The sequence below is a fragment of the Ursus maritimus genome, unplaced genomic scaffold (assembly GCF_017311325.1).
Source record: "Ursus maritimus isolate PB19 unplaced genomic scaffold, ASM1731132v1 scaffold_6, whole genome shotgun sequence".
Taxonomy (NCBI): domain Eukaryota; kingdom Metazoa; phylum Chordata; class Mammalia; order Carnivora; family Ursidae; genus Ursus; species Ursus maritimus.
In genome coordinates, this window is record NW_024426774.1 from 19,780,374 (window position 1) to 19,801,821 (window position 21,448).

General features: G+C 37.9%; 1 protein-coding gene across 1 annotated transcript in view; it reads right to left on the reverse strand.

Annotated features, from left to right (window-relative positions):
* Window positions 1-21,448, reverse strand: part of ASXL2 (ASXL transcriptional regulator 2) — a 131,684-nt gene that overhangs the window by 46,344 nt on the left and 63,892 nt on the right. The window contains 2 exon segments of the mRNA XM_040622979.1: window positions 3,620-3,770; window positions 7,178-7,286. Of these exon segments, the coding sequence (XP_040478913.1) occupies window positions 3,620-3,770; window positions 7,178-7,286 (260 nt within the window).

A 21,448-nucleotide genomic window follows, 5' to 3' on the forward strand; every position in this document is an offset into this window, starting at 1 on the left:
CTTTCCTTGCTTCTGGGTACCTTACCTACCCAAGTCCTAATAGTGGAGCCATGTTTAATACATGACAGAGCTATAATCTCTGACTCAGACACCAACCACACCACAGAAGACAAAGATCTCTCTCAAAGATCTCTCTCCATATATGTTAACTTTGCCCAAGGGAGTTTCTCTCCCGAGTATACTTTTTAACGGAGACATTTCTATACATAATCATCCCCATTCAGTAAACTTATATATAGAAATGATATTAGAGGGCAGGCAAGTCTCTGGTATTTGAAATAACTCCAAACATAGCGTTTATCAAATTCCTGATTTAAAGTAGTTTTGAACAAGTGATTAGGTTAACATCAGATTATGCCTCTGGAAAGAATTAGTAATTTCTTGTAAGTAAAAAGGTATATTTTACAAAATTAACTTTTTTCTTAAGACACTTTAAAAGGCCAAAATTTAACAAAACTTTCTTCTACCAGAAGATAAAAATAATACTTCTATCGTTGCTTCATGCAGCAATATTTATATTTTATTTTGGGGAAAAGGCAGAGACTTTGCTTAGCTATGATTCTACAAAAAAAGCAAAAGAAAGAGTTGATTTTAATCTTTTTTTCTGGATTTATTCCACCTTACCTTGGCTTGGAATTCCATAAAGTTCTTCTCTGAACATTGTTTCCTGTCTGACAATTAGGAACCAAAACTATGAACTTCTAATTTCTTCCACTTTACATGGAAATCAATAAACTACTTTTAATATTGGACTAAATTTCAAAGTTCTGCTCTCTGTTCCTATTTGGCTGAAAGGTATACCTATTATCAAGACAGTTTCTATCGATTTTCAACTAGAAGTATCAGTTTTGCTGTCAGAGCTCTTTATTTTTGTACATAAAAGGAAGTGGGTTTTGATACTATCTCAGTGTTCTTCCTGTCTTACAATGCATTTGAAATAAAGTGATGTCAGATTGAGAGTAAAAGCCCTAAATAAGACAAAGGAATAGGCACAATTACTTTGCTTTACCTTTAATAACTAACTGATTTAGAACTACTCTGTTGCATGCTGCTAACTACAAGTTTTCCACGTTAATCTGCACTGGACTACAAAAACATTCACAGATTATATAAGATATACCTAAAAATTTATGTATCTATGCCACATGTCATAGGTATGACCCATGAACGAGAGAAGTACATTGTATGAGAAACTAAATCATTCTTCATTGTTGGCAGCTCAGCAAATAATGTCATATGAATTCCATATGACATTATGTGCACCTCTTACCTTCACCTTCCAAACACCATATAAAGCCCATTCTACTCTCAGTTTAATAGACTACCTATAATCAGAAAAGATCTTTACAGAACATCTCATCTTAATGTAAATTGAGGATAAATATTCAATAATGTGATAATTTCTAGAAGTGGAATGAATACAAAAGCAGTTCAATAACAGTTTATCTGGGGGCGCCTGGGTGGCACAGCGGTTAAGCATCTGCCTTCGGCTCAGGGCGTGATCCCGGCGTTCTGGGATCGAGCCCCACATCAGGCTCTTCTGCTATGAGCCTGCTTCTTCCTCTCCCACTCCCCCTGCTTGTGTTCCCTCTCTCGCTGGCTGTCTCTATCTCTGTCAAATAAATAAATAAAATCTTAAAAAAATAAAAAATAAAATAACAGTTTATCTGAACCACAATTCTGAATTTCCTATTATTCTGTTGTTAAATATCTTCTATTATAACGCCAATTATAGTGCAAGGTTATGCTATTTACATCTATTAACCTATTGACAATGGGATTCTGTTGTTATTTCTTAGATCTTCCTATATCACCATACATACACCATAATTTCTTAGAGATCGCCTTTACCAAACATGTAACAGCCACTACTCAAATTAGCTACTGCAGCATATGTGGCTAATGAAAAGTGAAAAGGAATGACCTCTGAGACTGTAATTCTGTTCCCAAATTCACTTGTCTGGCCTGCTTAGTTACTGATTTTCCTGTTTCTAGCCACATTCAGAAATTATGAATCTTACCGTTTCTCTTGCTTGATGATTTGGCTTGGTTCCTAATCTTAGATCAACGACTTCCAAAATTAAAAATTTAAACTAGGTGGGGCACCGGGGTGGTGCAGTCAGTTAAGCGTCTGACTCTTGGTTTCAGCTCAGGTCGTGATCTCAGGGTTGTGAGATCAAGCCCTGTGACTGCTTCCACACCCAGCATGGAGTCAGTGTGGGAACCCCTCTGCTCCTCCTGCTTGTGCTCTCTCTCTCAAATAAATAAAAATAAATCTTTAAAAAAAAAAAAAAAAAAGTTTAAACTGGGGACAAGGAGGAGAGGCAGAGTCCTTAACACTTTTGGCTCCATCCTTGCAAAAAAGATGCTTCGTGGACTCTGAGAAATGTAAGGCCCTGGACCACACCTCCTTTCACTACTGATAGAGAAAAAAAAAATATTCTCTCTCTCTCTCTCTAAGAATACTGGTCAGAGTAGCTAGCTTTATCTTGACTTTATTCCATTTGTTCCTAACATCTGAGGTCTGGGTTACTTTCCAAGTGATTGTGATCTTAAAGCTAAAATCCTCTTATTACAAAATTTGCCCAAATTGCATGTGTGGTAGCTTTACCAGAGAACACAAATGATACCACCAATTATCTCAGTTTTCTCCAGGAGTAGCAGACAAAAGAATGCAGGGATGGTAATGAATCAGACTACTTTTCTGATACAGTTCCAAATCAACAGTTCCAAAGGCACTTAATGAATCAAGTATTCCCAAAAACATAACTCCAGCTTCTAGATCCAAAGACAGCTCACCTGTAACACAAACCTAAGAGGGTATCCAAGCTAGGGAAATTCTTGGATGTTTTGTTCCAGAATATCACTATATTAATCCTTGTAAAGGAACCATCATGAGTCGGCTTAAATCTGTCCTGCTATGTACAGCTAAATTTATAAATATTGAGGTAAAAACAATTTGCCCTCTTCAAGAAGACTCTGACAAGAAGCTATGGATAATTAGCAAGAAGAGGTAATAAAATGTATCCTTAAGTGGAAAATCCATTCCAAGGAAGCTGCAGCAACAGACTTATTCCCTAAAATATGTTTTTGGGTAAGCTATGAAGCAGACACCAAGCAGGGGAGAGTAAAGAACAGCAGACTAAATTTAGTCTTCGCCAGTAGAAATTAAAAGCATTATTTTCCTGGTAAGCAGATAGCTGTTAGAGTAATAAGTGCTCAAATTTTAGAAGAGAGGACTAAAGAGGCAAATAAGATAAGAGCATCCTTCAAAAAGGCTATGGATGACCAAGAGCTGAATATAAACCCAGGTGAAACCTGGAGAGCCACATTGTCCAACTGACAGCCACTAGCCATGTGTGGCTATTTAAAATTCAGTTCCTTAGTCAAACTGCCATATTTCAAGTGCTCAACAGACATACTGAGCTACTGGCTGTGTTGGGTTGGACAGCACAGATAAAGAACATTTCCATCATTGCAAGAAACTCCATTGGATGGTACCAATCTAAAGGGAAGGGAAAGAGACCAACTGTCCTGGGGTCTGAAAAAAGAGTAACTACTAACAAGGGCATTTGTCCTATAGCATTCAGTACTTTATTGAGAGATCAGGTGGATTTACCTTTCCTTTTCCACCTGCTCTTTTTTCCCTCCTTGTTGCTGCCACCATCACTGCTGCTGCTGCTGTTCTCAGAACTCTGGGAATCTGACTGACCATCACTGCTTTCTTCTGAACCTTCTGATAGCTCTTTCACCCCATCCGGCACATCTTTCTGAAAATGTAGGCATCCAATTAGGATTAATCATTACCATTTCAACAAATCGGAATTAAATTTCTGATATGTACTGTTGCAACTTAACTGTGCTGATTAATTTTTAGTAATATAGGATTCAGTAGCAGAACCAGCAATATTTTCTGAATTCCTGTCATCTCTCTTCTTTGGGTCAAATTAGCTAATGTTTCCATCTACATCCAAAGATAAAAATTATACATGACAATTACATGAAAGCACAACAAAGAGGCTTAAATTAGAAAAAACTGAGTATATATAAGTCCAAGTAAATGAGAAGATGTTCAGAATACAAAAAACTACAATAACAATTTTGTAAAAGGTAGATATACTCATTATCCACAGATATGTGTTTGTGCGTATGTACCATTAAGTGAGTTCAGTTGACTCTGGATAGGAAGAAATAGTGCATTATTGGAATCTAACTGATTCCCAAATATTGATTAATAAATAGCAAGAGTCAAATATAAAAGGAATAAACAAATTTTTTTTCTATTTTTAAGTAAACTCTTCATGTGGGGCTCATATTTACAGCCCTGAGATCAAGAGTCGCAGGCTCTACTGGCATGCTCTACTGACTGAGCCAGCCACGCACCCCAAAAGGAATAATTTTTTTAAAAACTCATAGGAATCTTTGATTTCTACAATGAATGGTGAGACTGCTAATCCGAAAAGATACCTGTGTCAGCACAGTATGTAAGAGATTGAGTAGGATAAGCATAAGATCAAGAACTAGAAAATTAAGACTTTCTGGAATTGAATTCTAGTCTTATCTTCTCCTAATTATGGAGTCTGGTCAAAGTCTTAACCTCTTATGCCTCCGTTTCCCTGTCTATAACATGGAGATAATAGTACCTACCTTAAAAGATCATTCTGAAATCAAATGAGTTAAATGTAAAATGCTTAGAACAGTGCCTGGTATATAATAAGAGCTCAATAAATATTAGCTACTATGTATTCATGTAGTATATAAAAATATACACATGTAAACAAACATATTAGTGAATTTCTAAGTTATGAAACTATGACTATTTCTTTTCTCCTCTCAATATATTTTATTTTCCCACATTTTATAATCAGATAAAAAAATATTTAATTCTGACATGTGACGCTCCTTCCTACAACTGACAGTCACAACATTATAGCCAAGATAATAACCTCTGATCTAGTAAGGAACTGTCACTTCCCACTTAGGTTTATGACCTCCTGCCATTTCTCTCAAAGCCATTTCTCACGTTATATACTTTCTTAAAATACACACCCCATACTTTTCTACCCTCTCCTCCAAAATGTGGAGCAACTTTTCCAGAGTTAGTTGCCAGCCAGACCTCCTGACCTAGGCTCAACAAGTATTTTAAGTACAAATATAACTGTTCTTAAGCTTAAACTTGTAACCCTTACAGGATCAACTGGTCAATTGCGCATGCCCCGAATCTCAAAATCTTTTCACCCCTCCTTTTACCCGCTCCATAGTATACATTTATTTCTCTAATGTCCCCTGCCTCTCTCTCTTCTACCACTCTCGTAGTTCAGGCCAATTATCTGCTGCAAATGACCCCTGTTTTACCCTTAAATCTATCCGATTTGAATTATCTTCCTAACACAGATTTGATCATACTATTCACCTGAAAAACCTCTCCCATCTCCTCAGCTCTCTCTTTCTCTCTCTTAAACTGCTAAGTCAGGTTTCCAAGAAGCCTCCAAAATTTGATCTTCACCAAAGTTTACCCCGCCCAACTCCTTACCACACTAGTGCACACACAGATGTCCGTAACCACTTCAATCTACCCTAGTTTCAAATCCATTCTGAATCCTTCTATCTGTGCCTTTGATTAAGCTATTTCCTTATCCTAAAAGGTCCTTCCCCTCATTACTTATCAGCCAAAGTTCAACTCAAATCTTATAAGTTAAAACAAAAGCAAAAGCTTTCTAGATCTCCTTATTCAAAATTAATCTTTATTTCTCTACACTGTGACGATGTCTTATAGCGCAGTACTTTATATCACAGTACGTTTTGTCTGTGTGCAGTAACTTCAATAACTATGTGAGCATCAAGAGTTCAGGGACCATAGTTTGTTCTTCTTTATAGTCTCTACAGTGTCCTGCACAGAGTAGGCATTTAATTAATGTTATTAACAATATGGAAGGTCTAGAACAGCTAAAAATTAAAAGCAACACAAAAAGCTCCCTACGGAAGTAGAGCCCTGTAATCATAGCAAGTTTAACAAAGTGTATAAGAAGGAGGTACTATAGGTAAATTAGAACTTCCTAACATTAGTAGGCTACACACAACCACTGAACATAGTAATGACTACAGCTCAAAGCTAAAAAAAAGAAAGGGGACAGAGTCCCACATACACACAGACAATAGTCAGTGCATGCCGCGTATTAATCCTCCTTCTGCTAATAATTTCCTTTGGCAAACAATCCCTTTCCTGAATTCAATTGGCAGAGGGCTTACCCCCAACCTCACGTCAAGAGTGATCATGAACCTATGTATAGCCAATCAGAAGACTCAATGCATTTGGCAACAGCAATTATTCAGGTATAGACACATGGGCCAAGCCAAACCAATCTAACTGAAGGGCTCCCACTTCCTGCGACTCTTTTCTTTCCAGACTTAAGAGCCTGCAGAGTGGGGGCTGACATGTATGATAGGAAACAGCCTGCCTGAGAACAAAGCCAAGAGAAAGCAGAGAGATCAATCCCTGATGACGTCATTTGAGCTCCTGGATCCAGGCTGAGTTTTCTTAGAATCTACAGTTATATGAACAAATAAACTCTCTGTTTTAATCAAGCTCATTTGAGTTGGTTTTCCTGTTTGTAACTGAAGGGACACTGATAAGTCATGGTGCCTTCTCAGTGCCAGAATTAGAAATCAGCAAGACTGTTATAGTAAAAAGAACATGAGCTCAAGAATTCAGTCAGATCTGGGTCCCCATTCCAGTTCTTACACTATCTGGGGAATACAAAACAAGAAAATCCAATCATCTGAACTTGGGTGTTCTCCACTACAAAAAAAGAACAGCAGCTCTGAACTGTAACAGAGAATTAAATAACAAAGTAATATAAAGCATCAAGGCTGTATACTCTGAGGTAACAGTCATTATTCAAATGTTTTGAGGTCCTTTAAAAAGTCACTGGGAGTCATTTTCAGTTCATCCTTTCAAGACAGCATTATCATAAAGAATAAAAAGTAAAGTTAGCTCTCTGGTCTACCTACAGATGGCCACAGATTAGTATAAAAATGTACAGGATACAGAGTTGAACATATTACCTCTTCCTGAAAATAAGCTGAACAGAGCTCTGTCTCTATGATGCAAGTATCATTTAGATGTAGTCACTTCCTGTTTTTACTTTATAAATGATGCCCTAACAAAAATATTTACCTTCAAAGTATATACTCCCATTCTACCTGGAACCTTATAGAAGATGCCCTCTTCACCTCGGGAGTTTGTATGCAGCATTGCATTCAGGCATGCAAGAGGGGAAGTCCCACTGCAAAAAAAAAAAAAAAAAAAAAAAAAAAAAAGAACAAGAGGAACACAATGATTAGTTTCTGTCTCTGAGTATCCTACATAACACTGACTTAAGATAAAGTTAACTGATCAACATCATTTGACATAAACACATTTTATAAACTATAAAAAGTCTATCAATCTACAGAGAGGCTGCCACGGAGAAAACAGATGCAAAATTCATCCCCATATTTCATTTTCTTAATCCTGATCTAGTATTTAACATTTAAGAAAACATGGACCTCACAGAAGTCTTACAAATATATTTTGTAAATATTGTATTTCACTTAAAATTTTGTCAATTATACCTCAGTAAAGCTGAAATTAAAAAAAAAACAATAACAACATTCTCCTTCATTTAATACAAGCTTTACAGGTCAAGTAAAACGGGGAGGAAAGAACATACCTACAGATTCAAATAAACAATATTAGTCTCCTTTAAGAAAAATTTTATATATATATACATATATATATATGTATATATATACATATATATATGTATATATATCTCTCCGTGCACACTGCTGCAACAGACTGAACCTGAGGTGTGAAATGAACACATTTCTATGGTCTCTTGTATTTATTTTTTAATATTTTTTATTGATATAACTGACATATTAGTTTCAAGTGTACAACACAGTGATGTCATGTGTGTGTGTATACACACACACACACACACACACACACACACACACACACGTACCCATCATGGTATCACTTAAAGAGGTATAAAGTAGGTTTTTAGGATATTTATCGTCTATGCAGCACCTTGGTTAAATGTTTACTAATTCCAATATACATTTACTGTATTTCTAGAGTATTAGGCATATAATAAATATCTGTAAAAAAATATGTATTATTTTCCTCTTACTGCATTTCCTTTTCCTATCTTTTTGTACTTACCTAACATAACAAATAGCAATGTAATGGAAGATGTGTGGCACCGTTAATTAAAAAAAAACTCTCTCCTAATACCTGAGGGATAAGGCAGCTTATCTGCACATCTCCAGCTGTTCTCCCTCTTAGTTTTCTGCCGGTACCGCTCAACCCAAATAAGCCTGCTAGAAGAGGCTGCTAGGTATCCTGGATGTACTTAGAGATAGGCGTTCTCTGTAGGGGAGAGCAGGACCAGGGGTCCATTATCTTTTGGTACTTACAAAACTGTTGAGGGTCAAAAACTGTAAAGACGACGGAGGGCAACCAAGAAAATTTAAAAAAAACTTTTTTTGTTAAGAAAGTTCTGAGAGTCTCCAGGTTGATTCTCATAATTATTTTTATATAATTTGGAACTTCCATCTTAAAAATGCACATAATGCGATTCTAGTCAGAATCCCAAAGTTTGTATCAAATAAATATATAAGAAATTTCTGGTGGAAAAATGATGGGAGCCTTCTTAAGAAGATATTAAAATGTACTCTAGGCTACAATTATTGAAACAGTATGTTTCTAAGACAGGATAAATAGGCAAACGAACACTCTAGACTGTTGCTAAAACAAAACAAAACACAGAAACAGATCATAATAAATGTAAAAGGTACAATCTCTGGGACTTTTGTACAATTCTGTACCTTTCCGTATTATCTGTGTAGTAGGAAGGAAACAGGGTCATGATCTGGTCACCTGTGGTTTGACTACCCAGCATCGACCCAAACCCTCTTCTGGAGACAATACCTAAAATTTCCCAAAAACATTATCTCTTTCCCACACTCATACAAGTGGCTGAGACAGAATTAATCCCATGCGCATCACAGGTGTAAATCCAAACTCTTAAACCACATTTCCTGGTTGAAAAAGCCAATCAGCATTTTTGTGTGCACCCCCATTCTTCCCCACTCCCACAGTGTAGATTCAGGAACAGACACATGACTCAATCTGGGGCAACAATCTAAGGAGCTATTTACTTGGGCATTTCTGCTGAGAAGCTTCAGAAACTCCTTCTCTTCCCCTGAGCAGTAAGAGGAAGTAATGCCTAAAACTTTCAATCATGTGACCATGAGGAAAATATCTGGGACTGGGGTGAACAACACACAGGACCCATGCTCATTTTCCCGTAACTATAAGGGTTATGTAAGGAAGGGTTGGGTAAGGACTATAGGGAAAAAGAACACCCAAAAAGGCACTGAACCTGGGGGGGGGGGACAGCAATAATTTTAGCAATATTACTTTTGCCACTGTATCAAGCCTTGCCTTGATCCATTCCTACTTTTGGAATTGCTGAGATTTTAAGTCATAAGCAACTGAAAGAGTTGTAAATAAAATAATTCATGTTAAATAGTGCTGGAATAGCGTGTTATACATACGGGGAAAATAATTCTCACAATATATTCAAAACACATTCCAAATGGATTAAAGACCAAAAAGTAAAGTAGAAGGTATTAAAAAGAAAATGGGGGGCGCCTGAGTGGCTCAGTCAGTTAAGGGTCTGCCATCGGCTTGGATCATGATGTCAGAGTCCTGGGATGAAGCTGCCTTGGGCTCCCTGCTCAGCAGGGAGTCTGTTTCTCCCCCTCCCCTGCCCTTCCCCCTGCCTGTGCTCTCTCTCAAATACATAAAATCTAAAGGGTGGGAAAAAAAAAAAAGGAAAATAGTATATATCCTGCCAGATGGATAAATTTCTAACTAAGAGAGAAAACCTAAGAACCGCAAAAGAGAAACAAATTGACTAAATAAAAATAAAAGGCTCTACGTAGGGAAAAAAACAAGATCAACCAAACTATAGAAAGTATATACAAAGCTGAAATAAGTAACTGCAAAACAAATGGCAAACAAAACAATGAATAATCCTAAGAGCGCTGCTTTTAGGAAAACAACACAACTAATTTTAAAAAATGGATAGAGGATATGAATAAATGATCATAAAACATGCAACATAAATGGTCACTGGAACACATGAAGAAACCCAAACTTACTAGTGATCAAAGGGAAAAAAAAATCAAGATACCACTGATCAGACTGCAAGAAACCAAAAGAACCCAAGTCTTAGTTAACAGTACTGTGCTAACATCAACTGCCTGATTTTGATATTGTACTATAGTTATATGACGTTACCACTGGAGGAAGCTGGATGACATATACATGGGACTATTTTTCCAATTTCCTGTGAGTCTATAATCACTTTAAAATAAAAAACAGGGGCACCTGGGTGGCTCAGTCGGTTAAGCATCCGACTTGAGCTCAGGTCATGATCTTGAGGTCCTGGGATGGAGCCCCACATCAGGCTCTACGCTCAGCTGGAAATCTGCTTGTCCCCTTCCCTCTGCCCCTCCCTAAACCCCGCCTGTGACTGTGCACCCGTGCTCTCTCTCTCTCTAATAAATGAATAATCTTTAAAGATAAATAAATAAGTTAATTAAATAAAAAACAAAGAAGCAAATGATAAAATCCACTGCTAGTACAGTTATGGGAAAATGAGCACTCTTAATAGACTGTTGGCAGAACTAAAAACTGGTGCCTTTCCCACCCAATCTCAATTCTGCCTTAGGGAAGTAACATGGAAGTATCTATTGAAATGAAAAATATTAGGGCCCACTGATCCAACAATCCCACTTCTATCTATCCTACAAAAATAAGGCCACAAGGATTTACAGCCATATATGGAAGGATCATATACAGCATTGTTAAAAGTGTCAAAGCACTGAAAATGACTTCAAAGTCCATTAATAAGGGAACGATTGACCATATGTTAGTGAAGTAACCAACAGGACATGTATGAATCAGTAACAACTACATTAACAACAAAAGGAGTGCTAAATTCTAAGAAGCATTCGGTTTAGCCCTCACAACAATCCTTTGAGGCAAGCAAAATTGTTATGCCATTTTTATAAATGAAAAAACTAACATATAAGGGTGTTAATTAACAAGACCATATAATTAGTAAATGGTGGAGCCAAGATTCCAGTAAGAAGAAAACAGAAGAACAGGAAAAAGACTGCTCAGAAAGAAAATAAGACCAGGGGCGCCTGGGTGGCTCAGTCGTTAAGTGTCTGCCTTCAGCTTGGGCATGATCCCGGAGTTATGGGATTGAGCCCCGCATCAGGCTCCTCCGCTGTGAGCCTGCTTCTTCCTCTCCCACTCCCCCTGCTTGTGTTCCCTCTCTCGCTGGCTGTCTCTCTGTCAAATAAATAAAGAAAACCAAGAAAACCAAGAAAACCAAGAAAACCAAGAAAACCAAGAAAGAAAGAAAGAAAGAAAGAAAGAAAGAAAGAAAGAAAGAAAGAAAGAAAGAAAGAAAGAAAGAAAGAAAGAAAGAAAAGAAAGAAAGAAAGAAAGAAAGAAAGAAAGAAAGGAAGGAAGAAAGAAAGGAAGGAAGGAAGAGAGAGAGAGAGAGAGAGAGGGAGGGAGAGAGAGGGAGAGAGAGAGAGAGAAAGGAAGGAAGGAAGGAAGGAAGAAAGAAAGAAAAGAAAGAAAGGGAAAGAGAAAGAAAGGGAAAGAGAGAGAGAGAGAGAGAGAAAGAAAGAAAGAAAGAAAGAAAGAAAGAAAGAAAGAAAGAAAGAAAGAAAGAAAGACCAAGTAAATAGTTCAATAATCCATCTGGTAAAAGCTTGCCCCATCTAATGGTATTCAATTTCAGTAGTAAGTACACACTCTGTTTAGGCCAATAAACTAGGGTCTGTGGATAGGTCCAAGGCAGAAATCTTTCTTAGCTCAGAAAAGCAAAGACAAACAGGGGAACAAAGCCACAGCACACCGTAATCAGCTATAAATAGAGACATAGGTCCACAATCCCTGACCCAAAACACTTAAGGACAAATGTTTTAGGCATAAAAATCTTTTGAATTTTAGAAAAGTAACATGATATGCCATCTATTATGTAACACCATCAGGAGGATTAAGGACAGCATCCCATAACTGAAACAAGTATTTATGCTAAGTGGGATAAACTAATAATATATATAGTTTTATGTCAGTTTAAGAGAAGTGCTATTGTCAAATGAGTTTTGCTATCAAATGTATGAAAAAATTCTTTCAAGCATTTTGGATTTTAGAATTATGGAATAGAGACTGCGATCTGTGTATTTAAAGTACTTCAGGGGTGGCCTGGCTGGCTCAGTCAGTAGAGCCTGCGACTCTTATCTCCAGGTTCCGGGTTTCAGCCCCATCTTGGATGTAGAGATTACTTTAAAAAAAAAGAGAAAGAAAATCTCTGAGTTGCCTGGGTGACTCGGTCAGTAAAGTGTCTGCCTTTGGCCCAGGTCATGATCCCAGGGTCCTGAGAACAAGCCCCAAGTCAGGCTCCCCGCTCAGTGGGGAGCCTGCTTCTCCCTCTCCTTCTGTCTCTCACCCTACTTGTGCTCACTCTGTCTCTCTCTCTGTAAAATAAATAAAAATATTTTTAAAAATCTTTTAAAAATTAAAAAAAAAAATAGGGGCATCTGGGTGGCTCAGTTGTTAAGCGTCTGCCTTCAGCTCAGGTTATGATCCCAGAGTCCTGGCATCGGCCCCAGCATCGGGCTCCCTGCTCGGCGGGGAGCCTGTTCTCCCTCTCCCACTCCCCCTGCTCATGTTCCCTCTCTGTCTGTCAAAAAAATTAATAAAATCATTAAAAAGATTTTTTTTAAATAATAAAGTACTTTAACTCAGAGAAAGAAACAAATATTGGGATCTAGGATCTAGTACCTAGGAACCCGCCCCCCCCCCAAAAAAGCAAACCAAAACCAAACCGAACCAAAATAACCCAACCCAAACCAAAAAAAACTCCTTAAAGTAAAACTCAAGAAATGAAAGTAAATGACACATACATCTGGTAAAAAGATGTGGTAAAAGCCATACAAACGCCATCACAATCCTTTCCTTGCAAATCTGGGTATAATTTTCCTTTAAAGGAAACAGAAGTTTGGATAACCCATAAGATACACAGAACACTATATTTTTTTTAAGATTTGTTTTTTTTATTTGATAGAGAGTAAGTGAGAGCACACACGCAAGCAGGGGAGGGACAGAGGGAGGGAGAGAGAATCTCAAGCAGAACATGAGGGCTCAATCTCACGACACTGAGATCGTGACCTGAGCCGAAACCAAGAGTCAGACACTCAACCAACTGAGCCACGCAGGCACCCCCAGAACACTACACCAATTAAAACAAAACTTTAGATTTGGTTTCAGGAAAATATAAAAAGTCAGAATCCTGGCAGAGTTTATTTTTATGAATAATGAAGGAATGGCAGAGAAGTACAACAGGCTACACCTCCCATGATGGCAGGAATAGATCTTCAAGGAAAATAACTCCAGAATTATATAATGAAATAACAATAACTGAATAACTCAAAGAAACAGTTACCGTCTGAATATGCAGTAATACCCTGGTACTGAGGAGATCAATGCCAAGTACAGTATAGTACAAGGGAAGTCCTGACACCTGAGGCAGCTAAACAAGAACACCTCAAAAGATTACATAATTGTCATGGGACAACGCAGCTTCTAATTTTTCTTATCCATGCTCAAGATGGCAGAGTTGGGGAGGAGGGTTAGGAAAGGAAAAAGTGCAGTGCTACAGTTTTATGCTGAATCCACCTCATGTAAGGAAATACAATTAAGATGTTTTATCCACAAGGCCCAAGAACAGAAGTAACTTCAGTTACCATATATAATTCCATTTATATGAAATATCCAGAAATGTTCAATCTACAGACAGAAAGTAGAGTAGGGCCTGATGGTGGAAACTTCTATTAACTGGATACATGTATGAGGGATCTTACTGGGAGATGGAAGTATTCTAAAACTGGATTATGGTGATGGTTACACAACCCAGTGAACTTACTAAAAATCATCGAACTGTTCACTTAAAATGGGTGAAGTTTATAGTACGTATACCATACCTCAATAAAGTTGCTTCTGTATTTTAAGATTTTATTTATTTCAGAGAGAGAGAAAGCATGAGGGGGAATAGGAGCAGAGGGAGAGGAAGAAAGAATCTGCTGAGCACGGAGCCTGATGCAGGGCTTGATCTCATGACCCTGAGATCATGACCTGAGCCCAAATCAAGAGTTGGTCACTCAACCAACTGAGCCACCCAGGCACACCAATAAAGTTGCTTTGAAAAAGTGGAAAAGAAGTTAATCTAGTATCTCATTCACTGAACATTTACAGAGGAGCCATCATGTAAGCACAAAGTAGTAAGTGTTGGTGATATTAAAAAGGAAGAAGAGGTTTCCGTAAGTACATATTCTTACTTTTTTTTTTTAAAGATTTTATTTATTTATTTGACAGAGAGAGACAGCCAGCGAGAGAGGGAACACAAGCAGGGCGAGTGGGAGAGGAAGAAGCAGGCTCCCAGCAGAGGAGCCTGATGTGGGGCTCGATCCCAGGACTCTGGGATCACGCCCTGAGCTGAAGGCAGACGCATAACGACTGAGCCACCCAGGTGCCCCATATTCTTACATTTTTAATGCAAAAATAACAGAAGGTGCCTGGGTGGCTCAGTAGGTTAAGTATCTGACTCTTGATCTGGGCTCAGGTCATGACCTCTGGATGGAGAATGAGCCCCCAGTTGGGCTCCAAGCCCAGATTGTCTCCCACTCCCTCTTCCTATGCCCCTCCCCCTGCTGCCATGCATGCATACAATCTCTTGTTAAAAAAAAATAATAATAAATAATAAAATAAAAATAATGGAACTGGCACTGAGCAGAGCCAGATGGTACGCCTTTATTTCCTAGTGTGTGCACACACACTAAACGATCATTTAATTTATGATTAACTGATATTTCCTTCCCACCAGAGAGATGAGGCAAGTTGGTGCTAATTTTAAATGTGCAGTAACAAAAAATTTAGCCATATTTGCAATTCTGCTATCAATTCAAGAACTGAACACAATGAGAAATAACTATATACGTAACTATAAACATAAAATTTACCAACTCAACCATTTCTAAGTATACACTTCACTTACACTTAAGTACCTTCACACTGTTAATACAACCAAACTCTAGAACTCTTATCTTGCAAAACTCAAACTCTATGCCCATTAAACACCTCTCTATTTCTCCCCTAAAACCAACCCCCGGCAACCACTCTTCTACTTTCTGTCTCTATAAATAGGACTCATAGAAGTGGAATCACAATATTTCCCTTCTTGGCTCTGGTTTATTTCACTTAGTACAGTGTCTTCGAAGTTCATCCATATTGTAGCATATGTTAGAATTTCCTCTCTCTTTAAGCTGAATAATAGTCCCTTGAATATATATGCCACATTTTATTCATCCATTCATCCATTAGTGGCCATCCGGGTTGTTTCTGTCTTTTGCCTGTTGTGACTATTGCCGCTAGGAATACTGGTGTAAAAAGATCTCTTCAAGTCCCTAATCTCAATTCCTTTGTGTATATACCCAAAAATAGACTTGCTAGGTCAAATAAAATCCTGTAACTCTTACTCATTCTTTACCTTACTCTCAGTTTAGGCAATACCTACAGATAAGAATCAGACAAATCTACAGGTTGACAAGGCGCTTCATAGGTCATCTAGCTCATCTACTACAGGCGCTTAAAGCCCCTCCTAAATCATCAATAGGTAATCGTCCAATCTTTCACACAGCATATCAGGTGGTGGAGGCTAACTAAGTCCTCAAGCATTTCCAATAATTCATCAATTCTTCCTTAAGCTAAGCCAAGTATGCGTCTTCCTGTAACTCCATTTTTAGTCTTGATTTTTCCTGGGAATCAGTGGCTATCATGGTGAAAAAATCTGTGATTTTCTGTACTTTGAATTTTCCAAAATGACCTTGCAATAAGTTATCTCTGTGAGTGAGGGAAACCATTTAACACTGTTTCATTATTCCATAGGACAGCCCTTCATGTACTTTAAGATTCTTCATAAAAATCCTAAAGTCTACACCTTTTCGCATTTTTGGTTCTCTTCTCATTAGCATCCCCTCCTGCAACCAATTCAAAGAAATTTAATAAACTTTACAGTCCATCCTTAAAATTCACCACTGTGGGATGCCTGGGTGGCCCAGTTGGTTAAGCATCTGCCTCTGGCTCAGGTCATGATCCCAGGGTTCTGGGATCCAGTCCTGTGTGGGGCTCCTTGCTCAGTGGGGTGTCTGCTTCTCCCTCTGCCTGCTGCTCCCTCTCCTTGTGCTCTCTCTCCCAGACAAATAAATAAATAAAATCTTTAAAAAAATAAAAATAAAATAAAATTCACCAATGTCCTCCACTATTTATTATGCCCATTTCAAGCCATTGATAAAAAAGCTTTAAGAGACTTCACCAATCTTATTTATTCTTACTGATATTTCCCCTTGCAATAAATTACCTAGCCTAATCTCTAATCCCAATCTCTTGTTCATTTTTCTGGTACTCCCTCCTACAGAACAGGCTTGTCAAAACTAGGCCTCAATTAATCAGCTTCCCTATCTCTGACTAAACTATTACACACTCTATATTTATCCTTCCAAGCTCAATCTCTTGAATTTCAATAGGATTAAATAACAGTCTCAGACTTCCAAGGTTAAAAGAAATGTAGAGTCATCTAACTTCCCCAACAGATGCTTGAATGTCCTATTTCAGGTCAATTTTAAATATACAGAGATAATAAACACATAAGAATATTTCACTCACACGATACACTTATACATCTACCTATACAAACACAGACACACGTGTACAGTAATCATTATCCACATACAAACTAAAAATTCAGCACCACATAACTTTAAAAACTGATTTTTCCGGCATACCTACCCACACAGAACCAAACCAAACTCAACAGCACCCTTACGTTGAAACATAGGGAGTTTATAAATCACCAAATTAATAAATAATCTTGGTAGGTTTTTAATTCACTGGAAATTGTGTATTCTAAAAAACTCTTTCATTTAAGTCTTTTGCTTGCTCTCTCTTGGTCATGTTACCAGCAATTCTTCCAACAAGAAATTCATTTGGATAACAACGAATCTACTTTTAAAAGGAAAATAACTTTAAGTTTTTAAATTTTAAAAATAGCATCTGACCCATCCATACTTTAATGACTTAGTTTTTCTTCAAACTATTTTCCTCCCCAGACATACCAAGAAACAAATGGGAAAGAATCACGGGAGAGGGAAAGGGTGTGCAGGGAAATTTTTAAATAGGCATTTTTGGAGAAGCCCAGTTGGGAGCCCAAAATGAGAGTTGTGGATTAGCAGAGTAGTGAAAGGGCATAAAACAAGTAAGAGAGTAAATCTAGGACTAGCCTGGAGAGGGAGGTCACAGAAATAAACACAGACTCTAAAAAATTTGTCTGTATACGCTCTCTATCCTCTCATCTTTATCTTCCCATTATTTCCTTTCCCCCCACTACTGTTTTTTCAAAAGCATGCTTTGTCTGGTACCAGTAAGATGGGAGCAAAATCATTTCATCAAAGGGGGGGGGGGACAAAAATATGGTCCAGTGATTGTTTTACTTCATTGATTGATTCTGTTTTATTTTAAAGTAAATAAATGGAACAACAAGGTTCAACTGTATTTAGATTAGAAAATCACAAACTTTCGGGGTGCCTGGGTGGCGCAGTCATTATGCGTCTGCCTTCGGCTCAGGGCATGATCCCGGGGTTCTGGGATCGAGCCCCACATCAGGCTCTTCCACTAGGAGCCTGCTTCTTCCTCTCCCACTCCCCCTACTTGTGTTCCCTCTCTCACTGGCTGTCTCTGTCTAATAAATAAATAAATAAATAAATCTTTTAAAAAAAGGAAAAAGAAAAAGAAAATCACAAACTTTCGATAGAGAAGGACTTCGGAGAACACCGTAACTTTTCACCTAACGAGAAATACAAAAGAGTTCTTTAAGAGCCTTACTCAGTCTCCTCATCCCACTCAAAAGTGAGGCAACAGAAGCAGGACTTATATTTTAGAGTCAGACAGATGTGGACTCAAGTTTTAGCACTAACTAGTTATGTAATTTTTCATTGCTTCAATGTCTTTTTGTCTAAGAAATAAAGACTTCAGAGGGTTTAAGATTAAACAGATCATATGCATAAAGTACCTGACTCCTATCTTAGCCAGCAGCCATTTCCACTATTGATTAACTGAAGCATCTTGCTTTTCAATCTTATGAGAAATACATAACAAAAAGAAAATAGAGACTTTAAGAGAAACACAATCCTTCTAAGAAAGGTCACTCTGAAATTATTGCATATAAAACAGTATCACCAAACTGCCTTTATCTCAGGTCATCAGGATGCTAACGTGTCTTACCTGGCTGCGCCAAGTTTCTGAACGGCATGTCTCAGAACTAAAGAGTTGGAGAGGGCTGCATATGAGGGCATACTATTCAGGGTAAAAGAAGTAGCAGTGAAGAAAATAGAAACTAAAAACAGAATACTTGTCAATATAAGCTATGGACATAGTTCCAAAAGAAATAAGCTGGAGAATAAAATTCAACAGATATGATTAAGTACTTCAAAAAATAAGAATTTGTTGGGGTGCCTGGCAGGCTCAGTTGGTTGAACGACAGACTCCTGATCTCGGCTCAGGTTGTGATCTCAATGTGAGGTCGAGCCCCATGTTGCATTCTGCGCTTAGCACGGAGTCTGCTTATCCCTCTCCCTCTGCTCTTCCCCCAAGTAGTGCTCGTTCACTCTCTCTCTCTCTCAAAATAGAAAAATAAAATCTTTTTTAAAAATCCTAAGGACTTTAAGAAGAAAGAATTTGTTGTAATTTTGTATCTTTGTCCTATTTGGCATTTTTTCATTTAGCAATATAGTTTATATAGCTAATGAGCCAAAGCTACTTATTACAATTATTTTCTGCTTTTGAACAGGAACTCTCGGTCTTGACATAGTCACTTACATCAAGATTCAGAATTTTGACTTTTTTTTTTTTTTTAAAGTAATCTCTATGTTCAACCTGACAACATGAGGCTCAAACTCACGACCCCAAGATCCAGACTTGCACACTCTACCAACAGAGCCAGCCAGGCACCTCAAGATTCAAAATTTTGAAGGAGCCACTTGATTCATTGATTTTACCGATTCCTAGCATTTTCCAATTCACAGAAGTAACTCAGAGTTAAGGTAAAGCTTATATAATTAAATGGTTTTGACTGCAAATGAGCTTCCCTCAAACCTCAAAAATAAAGTCTAGGGGTGCCTGGGTGGCTGTTAGGTAGGCATCAGATTCTTGGTTTCAGTTTTGGTCATGGGATAGAGCCCCACCTTGGGTTCTGTGCTGGGTGTGGAGCTTGCTTAAGATTCTCTCTCTCCCTCTTCCTTTATCTTCCCCCTCTAAAAAATTAAAATAAAGAGTACAAACAGAAAGGCAAAGTGGCACCTGCAAGTGGGATCAAAACACAAGCAGCAGGCCAGCCCAGGAAGTCTCTTTATATCCCTGTGGGCCTGGGAATACTAGCCCTCTCCCCAGAGATGCTGAGCAGCCCAGTGGCACAAGGAAGAGACAGTCCCATCATAAACACTTGGTCTGGAAAGCCTCTCTGCCCCCACAGGCTGGAGACTCCCTTTACCCCACATTTAGAGGCATTAGACAGCCAGGTCTGTGGAAATGCCTTCTACCCCTCAGAAAAAAGGCAGCAGAGATCACTGGGAGCCTCTGTCACCAGATAAAACAAGAAGACCAAAATAGCATAGCAAGGCTTTGAAAATTAAATCGTTATTGAACCACAGTCCACCAAAGGAGTCTAGTTCTCACATGGTAAACCCAAGCAGGGTGAATGCCCACTTAAATGAAAGATCTGAATTTAATAGGACCCAACATCTCCTAACATAACAACTAAAATACCCAGGATCCAAATGTAATAATCATTCATCATACCAAGAACCAGGAAAATTACAACCCAAATGAGAAAAGACAATCAACTGACACCAACACTAAAATAGATGTTGAAATATTAAGGAAAGGATTCTTTGATAAGCACTTACAAATTTTCTTGAAACAAATGAAAATGTAACAAATATCAGCAAAGAAATTGAAGTTGTAAAAAGACGTGAAGTTATAAATCTGGAAAGTACAATAAGAAATGTAAAAATGTGCTAGATGGGTTCAATAGTAGAATGGAGATGACAGAGGAGATAATCAATGAGCTTAAAGACAAATCAACAAAATTTACCTGATGTGAACAACACTGAAAAAAATTAACAGAACCTGAGGGAGTTGTGGGATAATAACAAAAGATTTGAAGTTCATACCATTAGAGTTCCAGAAGGAAAAGCAAAACAGAATACTCAACGGACTACTGGCTAAAAGCTTTCTTACTTGGTGAAAAAAAAACAAAACTGTTCAAGAAACTCAATAAATCTAAATAAAATAAACTCAAAGAAGTCCACATACAAAGACACATAATGAAATTTCTGAGCACTAAATACAAAAGTCATGAAAGCAGTCAGTGAGAGGGAAACAACACATTTACCTGTAGGGNNNNGAAACACTAATTTAATCAACAGCAGATTTCTCATCTGACACCACACAGACCAGAAGGAAGTGGTACAATGTCTTACAAATGTTGAACAAAATGGTCAATTCTAAAATTCCTTGTGAATTCTATATCTGAAGAACTATCCTTCAGAAGGAAAGGAGAAATAAAGACAGTCTCAGAAACAGTAAAACTAAAGAAATGTGTTGCTAGCAGACCCATTCTTAAGGAATGGCTAAAGGAATTTCTTCAAACATTAAGAAAAACATAAAAGGGGTACTAGAGGGAGCCTGGGTGGCACAATCAGTTAACAGTTAGGCGGCTATCTTTGGCTGAGGTCATGATTCCAGGGTCCTGGGATTGAGTCCCATATCGGGCTCCTCCTGCTCAGGGGGGAGTCTGCTTCTCCCTCTCCCTCTGCCCCTCCCCCCACACTCTTGCACACTCTTTCTCAAATAAATAAAATCTTTAAAAAAAAAAGATTAAAAAGGGGGGGATACTAGAGCATCAGGAAAGAAGGTAGAATAGAAATAAGGGTACGTGCAAGAGACTACCCTTCTCATGAATTTTTAACTAATATTTGATGATTGAAACAAAAATTACAACACCAGGTGATAAGACCCTAAATGGACTGGCTTCCCCAAACTTCGCTCAAAGTGGTAAAATGTTCATACCATCAGACTGATAAATCACGTATGTACACTTTAATACCCAGAGCAAACACTGAGAAAATTATGCAGAGATAAAAAGGGAACACAGTATAAATAAGCCAATATGGAATCCTAAAAACAATAACCCATGGGAAG